General features: G+C 40.2%; 1 protein-coding gene across 2 annotated transcripts in view; it reads left to right on the plus strand.

Annotated features, from left to right (window-relative positions):
• LOC147305816 (regulator of telomere elongation helicase 1-like) overlaps positions 1 to 24,821 on the plus strand; it is a 43,819-nt gene that overhangs the window by 14,820 nt on the left and 4,178 nt on the right. For both annotated transcript variants that reach the window (XM_086276077.1, XM_086276076.1), the window contains exons 5-27: positions 3,837 to 3,897; positions 6,183 to 6,258; positions 8,480 to 8,564; positions 8,718 to 8,783; positions 10,483 to 10,639; positions 10,902 to 10,940; positions 11,018 to 11,093; positions 12,649 to 12,746; positions 12,861 to 12,916; positions 13,070 to 13,141; positions 13,339 to 13,420; positions 13,589 to 13,721; positions 14,714 to 14,827; positions 17,789 to 17,829; positions 19,160 to 19,245; positions 21,019 to 21,096; positions 21,244 to 21,321; positions 22,665 to 22,811; positions 22,902 to 23,017; positions 23,179 to 23,302; positions 23,745 to 23,910; positions 24,209 to 24,366; positions 24,484 to 24,579. In XM_086276077.1, the coding sequence (XP_086132203.1) occupies positions 3,837 to 3,897; positions 6,183 to 6,258; positions 8,480 to 8,564; positions 8,718 to 8,783; positions 10,483 to 10,639; positions 10,902 to 10,940; positions 11,018 to 11,093; positions 12,649 to 12,746; positions 12,861 to 12,916; positions 13,070 to 13,141; positions 13,339 to 13,420; positions 13,589 to 13,721; positions 14,714 to 14,827; positions 17,789 to 17,829; positions 19,160 to 19,245; positions 21,019 to 21,096; positions 21,244 to 21,321; positions 22,665 to 22,811; positions 22,902 to 23,017; positions 23,179 to 23,302; positions 23,745 to 23,910; positions 24,209 to 24,366; positions 24,484 to 24,579 (2,205 nt within the window). The remainder of the gene's footprint in view (positions 1 to 3,836; positions 3,898 to 6,182; positions 6,259 to 8,479; positions 8,565 to 8,717; positions 8,784 to 10,482; positions 10,640 to 10,901; positions 10,941 to 11,017; positions 11,094 to 12,648; positions 12,747 to 12,860; positions 12,917 to 13,069; positions 13,142 to 13,338; positions 13,421 to 13,588; positions 13,722 to 14,713; positions 14,828 to 17,788; positions 17,830 to 19,159; positions 19,246 to 21,018; positions 21,097 to 21,243; positions 21,322 to 22,664; positions 22,812 to 22,901; positions 23,018 to 23,178; positions 23,303 to 23,744; positions 23,911 to 24,208; positions 24,367 to 24,483; positions 24,580 to 24,821) is intronic.

The following is a 24,821-nucleotide window of genomic DNA, read 5'->3' on the forward strand; positions in this document are numbered from 1 at the left end:
ATCTCTTCAGTTTAGCATCATGAATCCAGAATAGAAGATGATGATGAACTTTTATTTTGGACATATAAAACAACCAAAACAATATATACACATACACACAGATACATGCATAAACAAAATCAAAATGACATAAAAATACCCACTCATCATCAAGTCCAACCCCATTATCAACATTCTATTCACCATATTCATCATTACCCCCACTCCCCCTCAGATGGCTGAATACACTTGCCCCACACAAAAAAGAGGGGAAAATGTAAGTATAAAGATGGGTATAATAATAGATATGATTCCAATCATATCTATTATCAATGTCCAGCCTTGTGGACATTGATCCTGCTCAGCACCGCTTCTACATCGGTGGGGGAGAGAGAGTCAGACCACCAACCTCTGACTCTCTCTCCCCCACCGATGTAGAAGCGGTGCTGAGCAGGATCAATGTCCACAAGGCTGCAGGTCCTGATGGCATCCCCGGGCGTGTTCTCAGAGCGTGTTCTGGGGAGCTTGCAGGAGTGCTCACAGACATATTCAACCTGTCCTTGGCCCACGCTGTGGTACCGGCCTGCTTCAAATCCACCTCCATCGTCCCGATACCCAAAAACTCCAACCCATCTTGCCTCAATGACTACCGCCCAGTAGCACTCACCCCCATCATCACTAAGTGCTTAGAGCAGCTGGTCCTAGCACACTTCAAATCCTGTCTCCCCCCCACCCTGGACCCCCACCAATTCGCATACCGCCAGAACAGGAGCACAGAGGATGCAGTCTCCATCGCACTGCACTCTGTCCTCTCACACCTGGACAACAACAACACATACGCCAGAATGCTGTTTATAGACTTCAGTTCAGCATTCAATACAATCCACCCCTCACAACTCATCAGGAAACTGACAGACCTTGGCATCAGTTCCCTCATCTGCAAATGGTTACTGGACTTCCTGACCAATCGCCCCCAACATGTCCGGCTGGATAACCGCTGCTCATCTACAATCACGATGAACACCGGTGTACCACAAGGCTGTGTGATGAGCCCTTTCCTCTACTCCCTCTTCACCCACGACTGCAGACCTGCTGATGGTTCCAACACCATCATTAAGTTTGCAGATGACACCACGGTGATTGGCCTCATCAGTGACAACGATGAGGCCGCCTACAGGGAGGAGGTGGATCGTCTGGCTGAGTGGTGCGACAGAAACAACCTGCTGCTTAACACCGAGAAGACCAAGGAGCTCATTGTGGACTACAGGAGGAATGCTGACCCACATCCACCCATCCACATTAAGGGGACGGCTGTGGAGCGTGTGAGCAGCTTCAAGTTCCTGGGAGTCCACATCTCCGAGGATCTCATCTGGACGATCAACTGCTCCAAGCTGGTCAAGAAGGCTCACCTGCGCCTCTTCTTCTTGAGGACTCTGAAGAAGAACCACCTGTCCTCAGACATCCGGTGAACTTCTATCGCTGCACCATCGAGAGCATCCTGACCAACTGTATAACAGTCTGGTACGGGAACTGCTCTGCCTCGGACCGGAAGGCGTTGCAGAGGGTCGTGAAAACTGCCCAGCACATCGCCGGAGCACCACTTCCTGCCATAAAAGACATCTACAGGAAGCGGTGTCTGAAAAGGGCTAGGAAAAGACCCCAGTCACCCATCACATGGACTCTTCACCCTCCTGCCCTCTGGGAGGCGCTACAGGAGCCTCCGGACTAAGACCACCAGGTACCGGAACAGCTTCTTCCCCACAGCTGTCAGACTCCTGAACTCTGCCTCCTGACATCTGACCCACGTTAAACTCATGGACTGAACACACACACACACACACACACACACACACACAATGGACAACTGTACCCTCAAACACACAATAATAACATGGACTGAACCACCACTCACAACCACTAGCACTTTATATAGCCTCTGTAGAAATTATCCACACCCTCACTTATCTTGACTGCACTACTGTATAGCTCTGTGTAAACAATCATTCTGTACATATGATAATTTTTAACCCTACAACTGTTTACAACTTGCATAGTTCCCATTTCTGTATAACTGTATATCTCAGATTTCTGTATAGTTTTTCATATTTATATCCTGTCCATAGCCTGTACATACTTATAGTTATAGAATATTCACAACATACTTCATACCGTGTACATTATAACATACCATAATAGACCCATTTCTGTAATATACTTACATATCTATATTATTGCTAATATATATTGTAATATATCTATATCACTAAAGCACTTCTGGATGGATGCAAACTGCATTTCGTTGCCCTGTACCTGTGCATGTGCAATGACAATAAAGTTGAATTCTATTCTATTCTAATATCTATTAGCATAGTTGTATATAATATCAGTCATCAGTGCCATTCATTTCATAATGGCACAGATTTTGTAATCTATTGTTCCATCAGCTTTGAGGGATCACCTGAAGAAGGCAACAGAACCACATCATCTGCAAAAAGCAAATGAGGTGACCTCCAAATCTGAGTCCATGTTATTCAGAAGGAAATGGGTGGTGTGCCCACTCCGGGTCAGGGACGAGTTCCTGCCCCAAGTGGAGGAGTTCAAGTATCTCAGGGTCTTGTTCACAAGTGAAGGAGGAAGGGAGATCAACAGACGGATTGGTGCTGCAGCTGCAGTGATGTGGACGCTACACCGGTCCGTTGTGGTAAAGAGAGAGCTGAGTGTAAAAGTGAAGCTCTCAATTTATTGGTTGATCTACGTCATGAGCTGTGGGTAGTGACTGAAATAACGAGATCGTGGATATGAGCTTCCTCCGAAGGGTGGCTGGTTTCTCCCTTAGAGATAGGGTGAGGAGTTCGGCCATCCAGGAGGGGCTCAGAGTAGAGTCACTGCTCCTCCACATCAAAAGGAGCCTGTTGAGGTGGTTCGGGCATCTGACAAGGATGGCTCCTGGTCGCCTCCTGGGTGAGGTGTTCCAGGCAAGTCCCACCGGGACGAGGCCCCGGGGCAGACCCAGGACACGCTGGAGAGATTATATCTCTCGGCTCGCCTGGTAACGCCTTGGTGTTCCCCTGGATAAGCTGGAGGAGGTGGCTGGGGAGAGGGTTATATCATCTGCAGACAGAGAGAGAGATGAAACCTTGTTTTTCCACTTAACAGTCACATGAAGATTTACCTTCCAAGGCCTCCCCCCGGAGGCCCCCTCACTCCCAAAGGTCAGAGAGGGGTCTCTTCCTCTCCAGTGTCTAATGGTGCCTGGGTGTGCCAGTCCACATCTAACTTACAATAACTGTGTGTGTAAAGCATAAAACACAAATATGATGCTATCCTTTCTATCTCTAACTAATATCTCTATACGTATTCTATTGTAAAACACATAATCAATACACTAAGGTAAAAGAAATTTCCATCAGAGTACCAACGTGAAAAAAATATACAATAGCAGATCATTAAGAGCGACAATACAAACAGTCACACTGCCTCATGGTAACCGTTCCTGACAGTTTCAGTTCCTTCTGCAGATTATTCCAGGAAACTTAATTTGAACTTATGGACAGAAGTCATTAGTAGGTTCCTATTTTTACAGTTTTTTTGTTTAAATACTTCTAATGCTTTAATTTGTATTAGCTAATATTTTTTTTCTTTCATTTTTATTCTGACAGTCCTGTTGAGTAATGAAAAAGATTTGATTATTTTCAAATTCGTAAGTTTCCTGGGTCAATCTATCTATCTTAACACATTAATTTGCTGCACTACGTTGCCAGCGATCTAGCTGGTTAAAAAAAAAAAAGATAAGTAATGGGTTAGGGCTAGATGGTTAGTGGTTTGTCTTAATGTGGAATCATTTTTTTGTTTTTCAGGTTCATATGTGCAGAGCCAAAGTTTCCACCAGGTCATGTGTCTACTACAACAACCTTGAAGGTAATGGTCTAACAGAGTGACTGTATCCGTGTAGCAGAACGCAGTCTGGAAAAGCATGTCCTGTTACCTTTTTATGTTTTACTGACTACATGTATAATTTAAATATTATATTATTTGACACTAATAACTCTCAAAGTATGGCACAACCTCTGAGGAAGCACTACTGTGAGAAAGTTTGGAGTCCAGGAATGTCCAAAATGTGCATATCAACAAAATATCTACTGCCTGCTTTCAGTTGATTTAAAAAGGGGGAAAAACTGTTATGTTGAGAATCTAGTCCATGCATTTGTTACTTTGATGACAGACTATTATAATTATTTATTATCGCGCTGTGTCAGCTGTTTTTCTTGCTGTGGAAAATGAGATAGGCTTTCAGTGACTCCCATATAACTGAAAATGATATCCCAAGGATCTGGTTTCATTCAAGAAGTCTGACCTTACCTCACTACTGAGCGCATACACTTCATGTCCCTGCTGGTCCGCAGCCTTAGTAAATTAATTTTGCCCTTGTATTGGGGCGACCGTGGCTCAGGGGTTTGGGAAGCGTATCTGTAACCGGAAGGTCGCCGGTTTGATCCTTGGGCTCTCTGTCCTGGTCGTTGTGTCCTTGGGCAAGACACTTTACCCTACTGCCTACTGGTGTTGGCCAGAGGGGCTGATGGCGCGATATGGCAGCCTCGCTTCTGTCAGTCTGCCCCAGGGCAGCTGTGGCTACATCCGTAGCTGCCTCCACCAGTGTGTGAATGCGCAAATGAATGAAGAGTGGCATTGTAAAGCGCTTTGGGTGCCTTGAAAAGTGCTTTATAAATCCAATCCATTATTATTATTATTATTATTATTATTATTTAATTTCCAGCTGCACCACAGGATACTTATGAAAATCCCCATTCACACACCTGATCTCCACCCACTCTGCCTCCAACAATGCCCCCGTCCAAACCAGGTTTTGATGGGCCGAGCTCTGCCGCGCAGCATAGTTTGGAATCTACCCCTCTGGTACCCTACAGGAACGCTGTATGGCCCTCCAGAAATTGGGGACACAGAACACATGGCCCATCTCAATTAACAGACACTCGGAGGTTGTGCAACTGCAGCACTCCTGCCCCGACATCTGAGTGACCCATGGTAAATCGGGTGCAGTCGCCACCGGAATCATGGGGAGAGAGAGGGAGAAGAAAGAAAAGGGTCAGTAGGTCACCACAGCGGTTCCTCAGTGACTGGAGGTGATAGGACGGAGCCAGGAAGCTTCCCCATTAGGGCCACAGGGGGTGTAACTGAAATACAGACAATTCAGTTCGCATTTCTGTGTTTACAGTGATTAGTCTTTACCCGTTTTAACGTCCACAATTGTGGTTCCAGTCGTCTTGCTGCCAAGCTTGGCGTCACGTCTTGTTCCTCCTCTCTTCCCAGGTCTTGGTGCAATATTAAAATACACAATGAATGTTTGGAGGTTTTAATGTGAGCTGTGTTTGCTAAGTTCACCTGGTAATGCCACCAACTGATTGAGTGTCGGAGCTCAAAAGTAAACATCGAGCATCCACAAATACATCAAGATGATGTCTCCATGTGTGCGTCAGGCACCTGAAAACACATGGTGGTGAGGAGCCACCATGTGTTTTCTGTTTTCTCCTCTCTTTTTGTCTTTCCCGTGATCCCCCAACCTGTCATGGCAGATTTCCCTTTCTGAGCTTGATTCTGCTGAAGGTTTCTTCACTTGATTTTGTTTTATTATTGTGATTTTTCTCCTAAATATTGTAGGGCTTTACCTCGTAGAATGACGCACCTTGATGTGACTGTTTTTGTTGGTTCTATATAAATAAACATGAAGTGAACCAGCTCCTGTTTTGAGTTCAGGCCACAGACTGGTGTGTGTCCGCTCCTGAACTCTACATGTTTTTAATTTAGGCTTCAAACTTTAATTTTGGATAAAGCTTGTAGTAGGTATGGAGTTAGTTATGCTGCTAGTTATAATGACACTCATACATTCTGAATGTTTTAGCATTGTAATAGTATGTATAATTAATTACACTTTATATTTTGATTACACTCTAGCCTTCTGTACATAGTATTTGATTTATTATAGTCCTTCTAGGAAAAAATCTGTTTGAGTCTGAAGGTTTAGGACCTGCCTGACCTGAGGCATCGTCTGGAGGGCAATGGGTCAAACAGGTGGTGGGTGGGATGCAAGGGGTCACCTGTGATGGCCCTGGTTTTAATCACATGTTTCAGTGATTTAGTATCCTATAAATACCAGATCTCAAGCTTGATTTTTCTTCTTCTTCTAGATAAGAGCACTGACAGAGATTTGGTTAATTCTATCCTCGATGTGGAAGATTTGGTCCAATTTGGCACCAAACAGAGGTTTGTAGTTCATGTGTTCATTTTTTTGTAGTTGTCTGTTTCAGTCTCTGTACTGCACTTTCTTTCTTTGGTAAGAAATAATCATTGGTAACATTGGCGGCTGGGTGTCTCTGTGTGACACCAAACTAATGTCTTAATATTTGATTTTTCTGCTTCTGATTCAATCTGTGGAATCATTTAAAAAGTAGTTAAAAACTTTTCTGTTTAAACAAGCCTGCTGTTGATCAACATTCTTTTTAAAAATACATTTTTATTTACATGTAACCTTTTGTATTGTCTATATTGGTATGTTTATTTTAACTTTTGTGTACAGCGCTTTGTGACTGCACTCTCTCCAGTGTGAAACCTCCATTGTGATCCATCTGTCAGTAATCTACAGATGGTCACAATTTAGAAAGCTGAAGTCTTGATCAGAACAGTGAAGTGATCCAATAAATATGTGACCAAATATGGGCATTTCATTAGAGTGGGTGAGTCTGCTTATCCACTTAAAGTGGGGATATTAAACATGCAGCAAGAACTAGACTTCCAAAGGGTCCACTGTAGCATCACCTCTGCAAATTAGGAAAATTGCAGATTTATTAAAAATATTTAAAAAAAAAACAACACACAAAATTTTTTTCGATACTCTTGTTTAGTTACAAAATACTCGTGAGTGGTTGGGGGGAAAACTGAAGTGTACAGTTAGCTTCATAAGCATTTAGACAGTTATTAAATGTGCCATACAGTAGATTCTCACAGTCAACAATAAAAATGTGATTTAAGTGTACACTTGCAAAGTGAGTGGGGTTTAACAGACATTAAGTCTTAATTGTTTCAGAATTGCAGCCATTTTTAATGCATCGTCCTCTATTTTTAGCAGTTTAAAGTAGTCTGATGACTGACTGATAGACAGTTTCATGGCCAGGTGAGGACTGTTCTCTCATTCCATCACATATTAATCAGATAACAGATCTAGAGTTGATTCCAAGTGCTGAATTTGCATTTTGTAGCAGTTCAGTAGAACTTTCATTATGAGGTCCAAAGTCATATCGAAGTGAAGGAGAACATTATTATGCTGAAAAACCCAAATTACTCTAAAATAGGAGTGGTCAAATCAACAATCTACAAGTGCCTGAGTGTGAAATAATAATAAATAATAAATATGATTTATGAAATAATAAATTGGCCACTAGAGGATATGTGGGCCACTGATATCAGGACATGAAAACTCCTCACGATGTATAGAGATCTCCATCAGACGCCCAGCACCACAGGCAACAGAAAGAGGCGAAGTTACAATGCAGGATGAAACACTGAGCATCCATGAATTCATCAGCAAGATGGGCCACCCGAGGTGAGCTGCTCCAAGTATGCCAAAGACATGATCAGGAACCATCATGGACAATCCCTGCAGTGGACGTACCATCAACATATCAACATGTTAGCTAGAAAAGGCCAGGTTAAAGGACAGCAGAGTCCTTAACGGACAGGACCCAAGTTGCAGACTGTGCAAAGGTTCCCCGGAGACTATCCAGCGCATAGTAGCGGGATGTAAGATGCAAACTAGGGCAGGCTACACTGAGAAGGACGATCAAGTGAGTGGGATACAGGAACATCTGTGCTGCATGTGTACTAGAAGTCCCCAGGTCCTGATGGGAGACAACACCAAAGGTGGTTGAGAAAAATTGGGCCTGTGTCCTGTGGGTCTTTCAAGTAACAGAAAACCGCAGCTGTGATAGAGGGGACAGCAACATCAGGTAGGAGCACAAGAAAATAGAAAAGTGCTAAAATAGAAAATGGAGAAGGGCTAAAGTAACAACTGGAGCAGATTTGAAATGAATGAAAGGGCCTTATCACAAATGAGCCATTATCATTTGAAGGATGCTTTTTGACTTTCTTTCAGTAGTTGTCCTGAAACTTCACTACCAAGAAACAGTACCAGAAGCATGATGTTTTTTTTTTCATTTTAATGTCTTTTTAACCCTTCAAATTCTGAGTCAAAATGCAACAGTCATCTGAGCAATAAATCTTAAAAGTCTTAACAACCACCTCCCCTAACAGTGCAGCAACTCGTCCAAGAACCACTGAAACTCAGTAACTGCTGGGCTACGTGGTCACAGGCTAGTGGATGGAAACTATACCTTTTGTACTATGTTATCTCTTTAAACAGCTATCAGAATGAGTCAGTTTTTCTGTAAAGTTCACGTATTTGATTTCGCATTTGCAAATTTTTCCACAGAGTCTGTCCTTACTACCTCTCCCGTTCACTGAAACAACAAGCAGATGTCATTTTTATGCCATACAACTACTTGCTAGATCCAAAGGTAAGCTCTGTCATACACATTACATCTGAGGCTGACATATGTGACCATAAATGAGCATCAACAGAGACTTTAGTGTTGTGATTGGCACTGTCATTTCTAATCTCTATGAATGCTAATATTCAACTGCCTCTCCCTCCCTCTCTCATTCCACAGAGCCGCAAGGCACACAATATCGACCTGAATGGAGCGGTGGTTATCTTTGACGAAGCTCACAATGTGGTAAGGTTATATCTGGTTTCCCCTGTTAAATGTATTCACTAAAAATTGGCATTGTTGTATATAAAAGCTTCAAAGACCACAAGTGACCCACTACTAAACGGGGATGGTCTACACTAGAGGGTTTCAAATTCATGTTAACTTGCAGGCCACATCGGGCCTAATTTGAAATCAGAGGGGCTGGTCTACTCAAACCATGAGGACATATTAAAACCAATGTTTCCTTTGAAAACCAGATATTGAACTAATATCTTCAGAAAATGTATGATTTTTACTACATCCCATGTCATTACTGTGCATTATAATTTATAGATCGCAGTAGATCTCGAGTATTTTGCAAATGAACAAGTATTTTCTTCTATGACCTGAAAAACCTGTCAAAGCATATATTCTCCTGTATCATCATGCCATGTATATAACTTGGAGATTTCACAGTGTAATCTTCACATTCTGTCACCAAAGCACACTCTCTTTTGATTCACCCACTAATTATACTCACAGTATTCATTCACTGTATCTTTAGGAATTTGCTCACTTCGATTGTAGCCGACTCTCTAGCAGCACGGCCTCTTCACCTGTCCCTCCTCCACATTCCTGCTCAGTATGTCAGAGCTTTAGTTACTCCTCGGCCCTCTTTAGTAATAACGATACTTGTAATAAATGTAGCCTGTTTACAGCTCTGGAGTCCCGGGTTCACCTGTATCTAGCCAGGCCCATGTAGCAGGTGCAGCCAAAGCTAGCATAGCCACCGTTAGCTTTCACCCAGCATATTGTCCCAAGCAGCCGGGAAAACGGGACAGCTGGGTGACAGTCAGCAGGAAGCGTAGTCCTAAACCGAGGCCCCGGTACACCACCACACCTGTCTATGTCTCTAGTTGTTTTTCCCAACTTGGTGACACATCCTCTGAGCAGCAAACTCTAGTAATTGGCTAATCTGTTTCGACACATGTGAAGCTCGAGACATTTTCTTATTACATTTAAATTTACAGTTAATGCACAATGCAAGGTGCTGCATATTTAAGGCATGATTCATCATTGAAGAATGTGATAAATATGTGACCATGAACTCAGGGTCAAGGTCAGAGGTCACGCTTTCTGAAAATCCTACTTACCCTGATGCTGAGGTGTAGCACTGGTGCCTGCCAATGTTATAATATTTTTTTGGTCAATCATTTCAGTGGTAGAGAGCTAAACAACATATTTGGGATTTTTGCAAAGCAACAATCTAAGCATATGTCGTTCTTGATTAAAGCTAATTTGTTATGATTATTAATGTGAACACTGTTCTGGAACATGCTCATCCTGTTATTTTCATCTATTTATTACACGATGGCCACTTTTCCTGACAAAATCTCATTCAGCTTAATGCAACAAATGTAACTTGAGACAAAGGACTCGTTGGTTGTGATGGTCTAATGCCAGTTTGCTCCACTAAAATCTGTTTTTGTGGACACAACATTCTCAGACAAACTCTACATTTACATTACCTGTACTATCATTCTTTGACATGTAGTAACTACACACCATTTTCATTTCATTCACCGGGTTTAGAGGTTCTATATAAATAAAGTTACTATTTACAAAAACATTGGTTGCACAGACTTATAATAATGTTTAAAATGAATATTTGTTATTTGAATTATGCTGATAATTACTTTTGTTGATACTATCCCACCTGATCTGATGTCTTTTTTGTTTGCAGGAGAAGACATGTGAAGAATCAACCTCGTTTGATCTGACTCCCTATGATGTAGCCTCGGCCATCAATGCTGTGGACAGGCTGCTTGTGGAGCAGGCTAAAGAAATCAGCCACAAAGACTCTGTGAGTGAAGACGTCAACGTGGAATCCCTCAGCTCTGGTAAGAAAACCTTCGCTTATACACATGTTCCTAACAGAGTTTTCCATCTAATACTTAGAGTGTATAGTTGTTTATGAATGTCATGGTACTTTGGGCTACTTGTATACTTTAAAAGTTTGGATTTACTTCTACTTTACTAGCCTTAGTTTTGCCTTGGCCTTAGTTTCATTATTACTAGTAATTTTAGTTTATTCTTTAGTAAAGCAAGTAAAAGGTTGTCAGCTGCAGGTCTTTTGATATTTTGTCTTTTGTTTTGTTTCAGGTTTAAAGTTAGATTTGTCCACCATCGCTAAAATCAAACGTAAGTATTGTGGAGTCGGTCGTCCTGTTGGTTGGTGATTGGAGGTCTTTTTCTAAACTTGTTTTTTGCTTTAACAGAGATACTACTGGATCTGGAAGCTGCCATTGATTCCTATGATGTTCCAAGTGATAAAGGCATTACTAAACCTGGAATGTAGGTGACAGCAGTGCTGAGCAGGCTTTCAAAATAAGAGCGTATGGGTTGCCCATTAATAAACTGATTATACAGTTGTTCCAAACATATGAAAATGAATAAATAAATCTCAAAGCACACTTGATGAGAGCTTGTCCAAGAAAATAATAAATATTGTCAAAGCTTTTCCACCTTCAACAATGCAGGTTTGAAATATGATGGCATTAAAATGTTTGCGTTTTAGCTTCACTAAGATACACACATCCTTACAGAACAGATAAGAACATGTATCTGTTCATGTTTATTTTGTTGGTTCCCTGAATGCCGTTAAGGTCATGTGGAAAAAGCAGACAATGTAAGAGAGAAAGCTTCTAAGGCAACAAAGCCAGACTTGAAGTGCAGTCAGTGTAAAACATCAGTAGGATGAGGGCAAGAAACAAGACTTTAAGTGATGACATCTGACCAGGATGAGAGTAAATTTTATTTTAAAGGCGTCAATTCGTCATTTTTCCAAAACAGACTGTCGACATTTATTTCCACACACGTCTGAGTCGGTTCTGTTCCATAGAGTATGGTTCAGGTAAAAAAACACACGTCACAGGTTGGTGTGTCGTATCGCTCGTGTGTGTTTTATGCATAGATTTGTGCGTTTGTGCTTCGTATGATGTCTGTTATGTTTAAAGGCTGTCTACATCCAATTTTCATTCATGGGAATGCCCTGAGAACTTCCTGACATTTAGCACGTGCATTTCCTCTCTAACCCAAAGGTTATATGCAAACTCAATCAGAAATCATAAGTGACACGTACGAGTTCACGCTTTGACCCCTGCCTCACTCGGCTCCGCCTCCTATGTACTGCATGTATCAAACAAAAGAAAAATGCCAAAATTAGTCTTTTAAAAAAAGGCTAAAACAATGTGGCCTCAAGAAAAACACCTGATTATAACTATTATTATAGATACATTGGTTCTTATATATAATGATCATATCTATTGGATCATAAGTGGAATTTATGGAGTGATTAAGACAAATTGAACATTGGTGACATCCTACATGTTATATACACAATGTACAACATTGTTGTGCAGAAGGAAAAACTGAGATATCACATTTGATTTTTAGCAGCATGAAAAATGCTTTTCTTTTACATCCATATTTGAAATAATTGTCTATAATGTTTTGTGTGAATCAGTGTTAACTGCATACAAAAAACATTTTTTTTAAAAATGTACCTTAGTCAATTTAACCGCTGTTAAAATGGACACACAGCAGAACAACAACAAGCTCTGAGTCTGAGATCAGTTTTACTTATATTGTCATACTTTATTGCAGGAAACTGACACAAATGTTCCCAAAGTATTTTAGGGTAGTGTGGTGACACTGTGACAAATCTGTGGTTGGAGTCATGTATTTAAAATAAAACAAGAAGAAGAAAGTGGTCAGAGACTGTGTGGATAGTCCTTAGACTACCGTGACATAAACCCTAGTGGGGTTCTTCCTTAGGTGGTCAGAGAATGATTCTGAATGTTAACTGTTATAATAAACCTGCACTGCATGTCTCTCTGTTGTGTCTTAGTTTCATCTATGAGGTGTTAGAAAGAGCTCATCTGACCTACAGCAACAAGACGGCAGTCTATGAAGCTCTGGAGCAGATCAGTGGATACCTGGCAGGACGTAGGACACATTATCACTTCATTTATCATCTGTAACATTTGCTGGGTGTATTATACAGATCATCTTAGTGCTACTAAGTAACAAGTGACCTGTTTGATGCATGTTTCTCACCAGAGCCCGGAATATTCCTCAATACAAGTGGACTCCAGAAGCTGTCTGATATCATACAGGTACACTTTGTTTTTGGATTGGTCCCATAATATTTGTGTGATTGAGATCATTCAACAAAATGATAGACTTTATTACTATTTATTGCATAAAGAGTAATTATTTAATCACCTCGTGGCGTGTTTGAGCGATCCCCTCTGTTCTGGTGTTTTCAGCTGGTATTTTGTGGTGAACCGTCAGAAAAGGACAGACAGCACCAGATGGAGACCAACACGGCTCATTTTAAGGTGTGTTTTTGTACAGTTGTGTTCATATTGGAACCAGCTAACATATCTTTGCCACACTTGATGGAGAAGTAACTGAAACTGTAACCATTGTTTCGGCATCTTAAATGTTTAATTTCTTTTTTTCTTCTTTTTTTTTTTTTTTTTTTTTCTTGAAATGAAATGACTAATGATGAGCTTGTGTCATGTGTTTGGCTCAGGTTCATATCCATCGGGACACCAGCGTTCACAAAAAGAAACAGAGTGTTGACGTGTGGGCTTCATCTTCATCAAAAAAACAAGGTAACGATGCACAGCGTGATGCGTTGGTGGGTTACATGGAGTCACATGAACTGAATGTAATATCATGATATTTTCTTTTTACATTTAGGTCAGAATGTGAACCCTGTTATGAGTGTATGAACTATTTGTACTGTAAGTAAATGTGATTTGTTTCTCTGCATATTGCAGGCAATATTCTGAGTTACTGGTGCTTCTCTCCGGGCTTCAGTATGCAAGATCTGGTGAATCAAGGCGTTCGCTGCATCATTCTGACCAGTGGTACCCTCTCTCCCCTGTCGTCTTTCACATCTGAGATGAGAATGTAAGTTAGCTGTCACTCTGACTGCACAGTTAAATTTTTCCCACCTGAGTAGCAGCTCATTAAAATAAAACAAAAACACAATGGCCTTTATACCTGTTTAGGCTGAACACTGTCCAGAGTGAACTGTTCTTAAAATGTAAATCTTTGGTGATTTTTGTAACTCACCATGAAAGTTAATGATTCGTTTTAAAGCCAGAAGTATCAGCATAAAAAGTGGTCTTTAACATGGATAAACCAGGAATGCTGATACATTATGTTGCATTTATCTGTCAATAATTAAGAATGACTCTGACATTAGACAGACCTGTGTTTACTTGTTAGCATCCAAAGGCAGCATAGCACCTGCTGATGAATTACATCTAAAACATGTAACATATAGGTTTTTGGAAAGTTAATGTGTTTTGAAAATGTTGTAACCACACCTGGATTTTAAATTAAACAGTCAGACTGTCCAAACCAGGGGTGCCCAATCCCGGTCCTCGAGAGCTACTGTCCTGCAGCTTTTAGATGCATCCTTGTTCCCACACACCCGAATCAAATGAATGGCTTGTTATCAGGCCTTTGCCAAACATGATGGCATGCTGAAGAGGTAATCAAACCATTTGATTCAGCTGTGTTGGAGTAGGGATGCATCTAAAAGCTGCAGGATAGTAGCTCTTGAGGACTGGGATTGGGCAGCCCTGGTCCAAACGATTGCATTAACTGTTCAGAGGTTTCAGGCAGTTTTTACCCCTTAAGGGTGTGATTGTCCCCCAACCTGGCAGGTGGGTGGTGTGGACACACAGGTTTGTGAATGTGATAAATCATGAAGCGGCTGGTGTATGACTTTTAAATTGACACCGTAGGTGGATTTAATAACTCGTAACTTTAGTGTATTCACTTGATTGTCAGTGCAGCCCCTAATGAAACAGTGTTATGCATGTATCTGGGCCAAATATGTTTACTGTAATACATCTCTATATGCCAGTGAGTTTCTGCTCCTGCTGTTACAGAGAATTCCCAGTACGTCTGGAGAACAACCATGTGATTGAGCGGGACCAGATCTTTGTGAGCATCATTGCACAAGGGCCTGATGGAGCGCACCTAAGTTCAGCGTTTGATCGGAGGTCGGTATTCTTTTTTAGCGTATGATTACTTTCTAACAGGTCGTTCAAGTTTTGCCATGTGCCTAAATACAAATGAAGGTGCATGGCAAAACTCATTTAGCTCATGGTAGTCTCTGACCTCTGGGGAAAAGTTGTCAAACCATATTTTTTCTCATCTTTTGATTTATTAGAAAGTCAAGTAAAATCCTGCTGTGTGTGTGGAAGACTTCAACTCACTTTTATATAACACTAGTTCAGGAAAACTGTCTTCTTAAGGCACTTGATATTAGAATGAACACTCCAACAATCAAACTGTTGTGCATTAGAGGTAAACTGTAAATAAGCTGATTCTTATATAGAGCTATTCAGAGATTATTAAGCTAAGCACATAAAGTGGAAGAGTCATAGTAGCAATAAAATCAGTGTTCACAAGACATGAGATTCCAGATTATCTACTTTGTTTCTACTATATTACCAAAAATGAAAACACACTCACTGAAACACACTGAAATAAACAACTCGGCTACATCTGGAAAAAAAAAACAGTTGCATCAGTCAGACAATTGCAGAATATGATCAATTGGAACTGAGACCATTTAAGTACATGGATCCAGACTAACTTGCAACTGCAGCATTTATTCGATGAGATAACTAATGAAATAATTAAATCGAAGCTTTGGCTTGATAAAAACAAATTGTCATTAAATTTGAATAAAACTAAAAATATGTTATTTGGAAATAGCAGTTTAACTACAAATGTTAAGCTTCAAATAAATGCTGTTGATATTGAAAGAGTCAATGAAAATGGATTTCTTGGGGTAATAATAGATCAAAGACTTAACTGGAGAGCTCACATAAGATATATTCATTCCAAAGTATCAATAAGTATTGCAATACTAAACAAGGCAACGCAGGTATTAGACTGGACATTACTTCTACTGTTCACTGGTTTCACCTTAATTAAGTGGTGGGATTAAATAAGTTTGCATTTCTTCAACTTCTTTTTGATATCTAACTGAATCTTTGCTAAATGAACTTTTGTATATACATATACATGATCAAAATAAAAATTAGCAAGAAAACAGAACAGCAGGTTAAACTTATTACTTATTCAGACATTCTCATAGATGCAAATCTGAAAGTGCTGCTGAGCCTTCACCTGTTCAACTTGCCTTTTACATTAAACCAGACATGGTCAGAACTGCTGTCTCTTTTCTCCATCATAGTTACAGCTTTCCTTACTAATGTATTAAAGGCATTATTAACATTATTAATACTTTGGTACGTTTTAATTTATGTTTATTTTTAGATTTGATGAAGAAAGCACCACTTTGGCTTTCTTGTCCTGACAGAACACTACAGTGTTCAGTATATCAGAACACCAGTGATGAGTTTAAAGCTTTTGAGGGAATCAAAGTGTTTGTAAGTTCAAGCCTTGGTCACAACCAGTCCAATGGACAAGGTGACAATGCAAACAAAAAAAGAAGCTGCTAAGGCAGTCACACCAGGACAAAGGAGATCCTTTTGTTGTAATTCTAGAATGCTAGCAAGGAAACACTACTATAATAATAATAATAATAATAATAATAAAAAAACCCAACTACCAGATTTATGGTTAGGATATACAAGAGGGATACCTGGAAGCTAGCAAGCATTCTGGAAACGCATGAGTAGCTAAGATATTTCAGGATACACACAAAAAATGAAGGGAGTACAAGAGAAATGGGAATTGAGGAAAAACAGAAACAAGCTTGCTGTCTGTGGTTGGACAACAGGTTGTCCTTGCAGGAAGATGAGTCCTACAACGACAATAAAGGCTGTCAGTGGCATTGAGCTATTAGATCCACATTCACAAGAAGGAAAGATCAGTGTCGCAGCAGGATACATAATAAAGAGATACATAACACTTATAGTGAACCGGGTCAGGGAGATGTATGAAAAATCCTAGGAAAAAAATCCAACCTTATTTCCTGTTCCATAGAACGTGTTTGGTTGATAAGAGTTTAAGTAACTCTTGGTTAAATCGAAATTTTGTAACTGGAAACTGTTATCTTATTATGAAAAACCTTTCAATATAGTGCTGATTCATTTGTAAGACGTTAGACAGTTTTTGTTTGTTTGTTTGTTTGTTTGTTTGTTTGTTTGTTTTAAATAAAAAAAAACCTGATTTGTTAACCCCTTAAAACCAGTGGGAGCGCTCCTGTAGGGTTTAGGTCAGACTTTTAGATCAAATTACCATAACTCTTAAAACAATGGGGCAATCAAAAAATTCCAGCAGTTTCTGAAAGTATCACCTTTTTCAGTTATATTAGGGTCATTATGGTAATCCCAGGCAGGGCACCACATCTAAATCTCAGCAAACAACACAGAAAACAACAAACAGCAAAACGGTAAAAAAAAGAACCCAGATGCCCAATAAAATGTCAGTTTTCTGTAGAGCTTCATCACACTCACTCCCTCTCTCTTCTCTCAACCAACCAGTCTTTTGGGACTCCTGCAGCACTGTGCCTGGGTTTAACGTTATGACCCAAATATCACTGTATCGCTGCTTTCAGGAACCACGAAGTCTTTCAATTGAACAGATGGGAGTTACAGATGTTGAAAAACCTGTCTGATATCAGCGACAGGCTAGGCTTTAGAGGGCTAAAACAGGGGGTGTAATGTGTTAGAGAGATGTCCCTCAGAGGCACCCATACACTTTTCAATTCATGGAGGATGTGTCACTAGGAGATAAGAGCTGTTGTGGCTCAGTAAACAATGATGCTCTAAAACAGGGCTGGGGAACTCCAGGCCTCGAGGGCCGGTGTCCTGCTGCCTGATCTGCCTTATTTGTATGACACAGACAATCCCTTAGCAGTAGCAGTTGGTGAGAGTGGGAAGGAAGAGCTCCTTTTTTATATGTTACCTCATATATATTTTACTGGTTCTGACTTTGAAGTTGTTACTTGAGTGCTGAACTCAAACTGTAAATTTGTGTGGCAGGTTTGTTCCTGAAAACATGGCGTCTTTAGGCAACACCATTGGTAAGATCACAGTATACAGCATGGAAATCGTTTGATTGTGCTAACATCACCAACATTGTTAACTTTTAGCTCTGTTGTTCATGGTGATGTCATATTGCTTATTACCTTTTTGATATTGTGTTTAAGAGTAGCACTTTTTACTACAGCTTGGCAATAACTGGGTCATAAGGTAGAAACAGAAGGTACTCTTGTACCTGTGCCTATGAAGCAAAACTAATGACTGATAAGAATAGCAATATATTGATTAGACTTAATAATACTACTAATACTGGCTGATGCTGTGACATATAACATATTACTATTTCTACACTATATTGCCAAAAGTATTGAAGACAAGTGTGCGATTGTTTTTATCACTATTTTAATGATGGTGCTCGTGTTAATTTGGTCGTTGGTTGTTGATCAGTGGTCAAGACAATCATGACCGCTCATTGTTCCTCAGTGCTGCTGGTTTCAGTCATTATGCAAATGTACTGTTTATAAGGTGGGGGAAACCTGAGCTGAGACAGTCACCTGGTAGAGTGACGAAATGTCTCTACTGCTGACAACAATACATCTGTATGAACAGGATTAATGTTTTAGGACTGTCCATAAATTTATTTGCCAGTGATGTAATAAAAAATAACCATAACATGATTATAACATTTATATTTAACACACAGACATGTTTTTCTTCTGTTCTGTTTTTTAATTATAGGAAGTATATACACAGATTGTGCAGATTGTTTAATGGTGTACTAATACGACACATTAAATAATATTTACATTGTTACCTTTAAACAAAGAGTAAGGTTGTTAACACAAGGCAGGATTAAAATCCAGCATTATAATACAGAGTATCCTACTTTTTAACCATTAGTTACTATTGCTTTGTTATTATAAGGTTAATGTGAGGGGCCAGTATATACATATTCAGATGCACAGATATAGGAAGATTATTATTAGCAGGTATATGTCATATATGATATATATCATATTGCCAGTATATTACTGTAACTAATTGGTTTTGCCTTATAGGCATACATTTTTCTATGTTATTACACCCAATTTTGGCCCGTTACCACAACTCGCCTATAACCAATGTTGATACGAGGTAAAAAATAAAAACTGCTTAGATATTATTCTGGTGATTAAGTTGTAGTAATTTGCTATTTCCATATTATTACATTTTTGGCTTTTAATGTCTCGTTATTACCACATTACTGCTGAGCTATCATAGGAAGTGCTACCATGTTGGATTGTATATGGAGTGTGAAATCTTTTGTTTTGATTGTGATATATATTTGTAAGTTATACTCACATATATTTGTAACTTGTGTTCTCTCCTCAGCTAACCTGAGCCGTGTGGTTCCTCACGGACTCTTAGTATTTTTCCCTTCCTTCCCTTTAATGGAAAAAACATTGGAATTCTGGAAAGTAAGTGGAAAGTCAGCAGAGTCACCTGAGGAAAGAAATAATAGTTTGGGCGCGGCGTTTTTAGCTTTTCTAGTGACTTTTATGTTGATGGGGGGTTTTTTCCCATGAACTATATTTTGTATTTTCTAGCAAATTAGAAATCAATTTACTGGAAATTTAATATGGAGACGACTATGCCAATGCTTCTGCTACTGGTTGACTTGTCAGCAGCCAATAAGAGGTAATGGGATGTGTGACAATTGTGTCACACATCCTGTGGAACCAGGACCCCAGTACAGGAAGTCTGGATCAGGTCTCTCTGTTTAAATAGTCCAGTCTCTGAGCCTACGAGTATTAAAAATTGCAGAGAGCTTAGATGGAGCCAATTGATGAGGGGACTCGTCCAGTTCCAACTGCCTCTTAGCCTCCCGATGTCTACTCTGCCTACCCGAAAAACCAGGGCTGAGTAGCCTTGCAGTGCAGAACACCTCACTCAGGAGGCATCCTTGTAAGATGCGCAAACCATCTCAGCTGGCTCCTTTCGATGTGGAGGAGCAGCGGCTCTACTCTGAGCCCCTCCTGGATGGCTGAACTCTTCACCCTATCTCTAAGGGAGAGGCCAGCCACCCTTCGGAGGAAGCCAATTTCCACGATCTCGTTCTTTCAGTCAGTACCCACAGCTTGTCACCGTAGGTGAGGGTAGGGACCACCAGTAAATTGAGAGCTTCGCTTTTACACTCAGCTCTCTCTTCACCACGACGGACCTGTACAGCGTCCGCATCACTGCAGCCGCAGCACCAATCGTCTGTCGATCTCCCGCTCCCTTCTCCCATCACTCGTGAGCAAGACCCAGAGACACTTAAACTCCTCCTCCTCCTGGGGAGTGAGAAGCGCTGGGAATGAGGTGCTGATTCTCATTCCCAGCGCTTCTCAGTCGAACCATTCCAGTGCAAGCTGAAGGCGATCACCCGGTGAAGCCAACTGAACCACATCATCTGCAAAAAGCAGAGATCAAATTCCGCGACCATAAAACCGAATAATCAAATCACTTGAACTATACTTTTTCAGTTAACCTACTCGGAGCTAATGCTGATTCTCTTCTGATCTTTGAGAGGAGAGGGTTTGAGGAGAGAAAGAACCAAAGAATGTTAAGCCAAATTGTAAGTCCATAGTTTGGGCAGCAGTTGATCCCTCTGGCGTCTCTGCTGGAACTTTCAACTGTGAACTATGAGATCCAATTTTTTTATTTTACTTTATTTTATTTTAACTGCTCATCTTCTAGATGACAGATGGAAAACCCTTTATTTGTTCTGCACTACAGTATTATACTTGGTTATCCTTTCTCCCACCTCTCTTCCTGGATGTCACATCTTCTGAGGGGATGTCTGGGCTCACACCCATTGTGGCATCCAGTCACTGTTGTTGGCATTTAATCACTACACCTTACCATCCTCCCTGTCTGTTTCTCTCTGTGACCTTACTTCATCATGAATTTAAGCATAGTTTAAACTTCCAAATCGCTTTAACATTTTTTTATTTTCTCATCATTATTTCAATTACATAAATTCTTCTTCTTATACTAATTAGAAGCTAAGAATTGCTTTCTGAAGTGTGCAAGAAATACATAAGAAATGCATATTAAAAAATAGAATGTAAAGATATCAAAAGAGTTAATCATTAAGTCAAAAACCAATTTATTTATGTTACGTTTATGTTACTCCGCAGTCAAATGGATCATTTATAACAATCTAAGATGCTGCTGTAAATCATTTCCTGCATGTGTGTCATCACCAGGCTAACGGACATGCAAACCGCATTGAGAACATAAAGCCTATGTTTGTTGAACCTAAAGGGAAGGGCACCTTTAATGACGTGAGTGTTTTTTTAGGTATCTAATCACTTGGCTGTAAACCCCTCTATTCACATTTTCACATCTAAAAATATTTCCTAAGTTGCTTATAGTAAAAAAAAAAAAAAAAGTAAAGATCTGATTAAACTTTAGCCTCTGTCTATTCCCAGGTTATTGATGGTTATTACGGCAAAGTCAATGATCCAGCATCCAAAGGAGGATCCTTCTTTGCTGTGTGTCGAGGGAAGGTGAGGAGGCTGTCCATGAAGTCTGTAAAAGTCCTAAAATGTTTTCTGTTATCATGTTTCACCTCAAAACTTCAGCTGTATACAGTGAGTATGCAGTTGTAGTCAGAAGTTTACGTACACTCATCGTGAGCATGAATGTACAACAGGCAAATCATCCCTCTGTATACTTGATAGTCGGCGCGGTGTTCTTAGGTTTGAAGGCCTCACTTTTACTCGTCCAGTCCAGTTTTCATTGTCTGTGAAGGTCTGTGAAGTCATCCAGGTTATCATAGTCTAAGGAGCTTGGAAAGAAAAGCATTTGACCCTAGAACTGAAGAAGCTTCTCAGCTGAGAGGTGAAACGTCTTCAAGCAACTTAAAGAAGTCCAGACACTTTTCTTTCCAAGCTCCTTAGACTACCTGCTCATTGTCAACAACAACACAGTCGTTGTCTTGTTTGTCCAAAAAACTTTTCTCGAGAAATCATTTGCCTTCTCTGTGTGGGCAGCTGCAAATTCTGTTGGTGTTGAATATCCTATTTTCTCAATCTGAGGCTGACCGTTTGAGTCTCCTTCCAGAGCTTGATAAAGTGGTGAGACATCTGAGTAACTTGTATTTACTTAAATAGTTTGAACTGATGATCTTGGAATTTGCAGTTCAGAAATGTTCCAATTGGCATAAATCTACAGTTCTCATTATTAGCTCATTACTGAGTTCCTTGGATTTTCATATTGTTCTGAGTATTGGTCAATCCAGACAAATCTTGTAGTTGTAATGGATCATGATCACTAATGAGTTTATAGGCCTTGACCTCATCAAGTTAAAAGACTTTATGAAAGATTTTAGCAGATGTATGTTAATATTTGAGTTTATGCTTTTGACCCAGTGCGAATAAGAGAAAATCTCAATTAATTTAAAGTTGTGCACTCAATTTTGTGAAAGTCATAAGAGATGAGTGCTGTAACATCATTCCACCCTGAATAAAGCAGTTGGAAGAAATCATTAAAAGCCCCAAATAATCATGACTTTTATACCAAGTAAACCTCTGACCACACCTGTATATGATATTCAAAGGACATGTTGACACGAGAGGACAAGGGTGCCAAAGATGTGACATCATTTTTTTTTCTTTTGTTGACACACTGCATAACTACACAATGTTTTTGTAATGATGGCTCGTGAGTGTGAATGGTTGTCTCTCTTTGTTAGCAGTTTTATTGCTTTTCCAGGGTGCACGCTACCTCCTGTTCTGTGATGCTGGGACTAATTGGATAAACATTTAAGAAGATGCATAGACAGATTTTCTTTCATGTTAGTGTAGGGTTACACAAATAGCCGTTCTGTAATGATATCTTCTTGTGCTAGGCGAGCGAGGGTCTGGATTTTGCAGACACCTATGGTCGGGGTGTTATCATCACTGGCCTTCCTTTCCCTCCAAAGAACGACCCTCGAGTCATCCTGAAAATGCAATTTTTGGATGAGATGAATCGAAAGAAAGCTCCAGGGCTCAAGGTGAAAGAAAATTAACTATTGATGTACACTAAAAAGTTGCTCTGTCGTATTACGGTAGTTGGATCTCTCTGTCTTTGTGCGTGTAAACAGTACTTATCAGGGCAAGACTGGTACAAACAGCAGGCTTTCAGAGCTGTGAATCAGGCCATCGGTAGAGTGATTCGTCACAAGGAAGACTATGGAGCGATCTTCTTGTGTGATCAGAGGTCAGAGCTGGTTTACTTCAGTAACATCACATCAGAGGGAACATCCTCCACTATACCACACAGCAGCACACAAGCTTCAATTAAGTGCTTCGGTCACCTTATTTATTATTTATTGATGATAAAAAAATGATTGTTAAACTAAAGGAAAACTTTCCCCACAGATTTAAAAGTGCCGATGCCCGGGCTCAGCTTCCATCGTGGGTGAGGTCGTATGTGCGCCTCTGTGACAGCTTTGGCAACGTGGTCCGTGATGTCTCGCAGTTCTTCAGGATTGCACAAAAAATGGTGAGTTGTCGCACCTGCATGGTTTATACAATGCAGCAAATTCTTGCATTATTCAGTTTTGTTAAAGAACCAGCTCATAGTACTGATTCTGATCTGGAGGGAAGGTTTTTTTATTTTAAGCACTGAAAAAATGGAAAACTTTTTGATTTAAAACACAAAAAGTGAATAATTACCTGGAGTGTTTCCATTAATGGCTATGACACTGTTCATCGTGCTGAAATATAATTTGATGTCAAGTGTTTTCTGTGAGTTTCTGTGGAATAAAGGTGAAGATAAGAGTTTTTTTAACACCATGTCAACCTTATTACTTTCATAATAAATGTCTACTAACATATCGTTTATCTGGTTTTCATTCATTGCATGTGCAGTAAAGGTGTGTAGACACTTGGTTACAGTTCAGGTTGTCAGCTTATACTCACAGTTTGTGCATTATACATTTAAGAGGCCTGTGGTTGAGAAGAAGGCTCCAGCAGACAGCTGTGCGGCTGTGTGTTCATCAGACACTCAGTCCTCCAGTTTCACCTCTTGCTCCTCCTCACAAACGTCTCACACCCAGAAGGCCAAAGTGCTGGACACCTGCCTTCCCAGCCTGAAGAGGAGGAGACTCTGTGAGTACACAGATGATGGATGTGGTTTGATGTTTTGCTATTAAAGATGAAGGTGTTCTTTTGCTATACTAGATACGTTTAGCAAAGGGTTTCACAGGAGTGTCTTTAGAATTCATTATGCAGTTGAAATGTAGAAAAACTACAGTAGAAACACAGACTTCAATAATAAATGGTAGAAATTCAACTAAGAGCCAGTTAATCCTAAACCTACAGCTGGAAGCACTAGTTTTAAAATTTCCAGCTACAGCTACTCTAAAGTGAGTCCTTGATGAATTTTAACCCTTGTTTTTGTGGTCAGATGAGAACAGTGGAGCCAGTGGAATGGCCAGGATCTGCCTTGAGTATGAGAGTGAGGTGCAGGACAGTCAGAGGAGACCAGCCAACCTGCTGGATGCTTTGGAGCAAGGCAACCACGGCACTGGAGAGGACAGTGATTTTACCATGGGAGAGGAAAAGGTAGCTCGTTTTATTAACTCACATCGTGTGTGTGTGGGGGGTGGGGTGAGGTGGGGTGTTACACTATAAAACAAAAAAGTTTAAATACCACATTTTCCACTTGTTTTGCTTTTGAAGGCAAATCATTTGTCCACACTGTCTCTTCAATACGATAAGAGGATGGAGGATGAGTTGCGGGGTGGAAAACGTAAAATCAAGTTGGTCCAAGAACAGGTAAGTGGTGTTCTAAACAACACACAGCTGGACTCGGTGAAAACGTCTTTTCTGACTGTTGAAAGTTGGGGATGAATCGTTAAAGTTTAAAGGGTTGGGATAATTATGTTTATCTGTGGCCTGCTGTTAACTCAATTTGAACTTTTAAGCAAATATTTATCTAATAAACCTATGGTGCACACACCTGATGAAAGTGCAGACAATTAGTAAGAATGATGTGAAGAGGATGAAAACTAGAAAAG

This window comes from Aulonocara sp. 'chitande type north' Nkhata Bay, linkage group LG20 (assembly GCF_057382095.1).
Source record: "Aulonocara sp. 'chitande type north' Nkhata Bay isolate Kocher_YH1m ecotype deep benthic linkage group LG20, A_spYH_male_GT1.1, whole genome shotgun sequence".
Classification (NCBI taxonomy): Eukaryota; Metazoa; Chordata; class Actinopteri; order Cichliformes; family Cichlidae; genus Aulonocara; species Aulonocara sp. 'chitande type north' Nkhata Bay.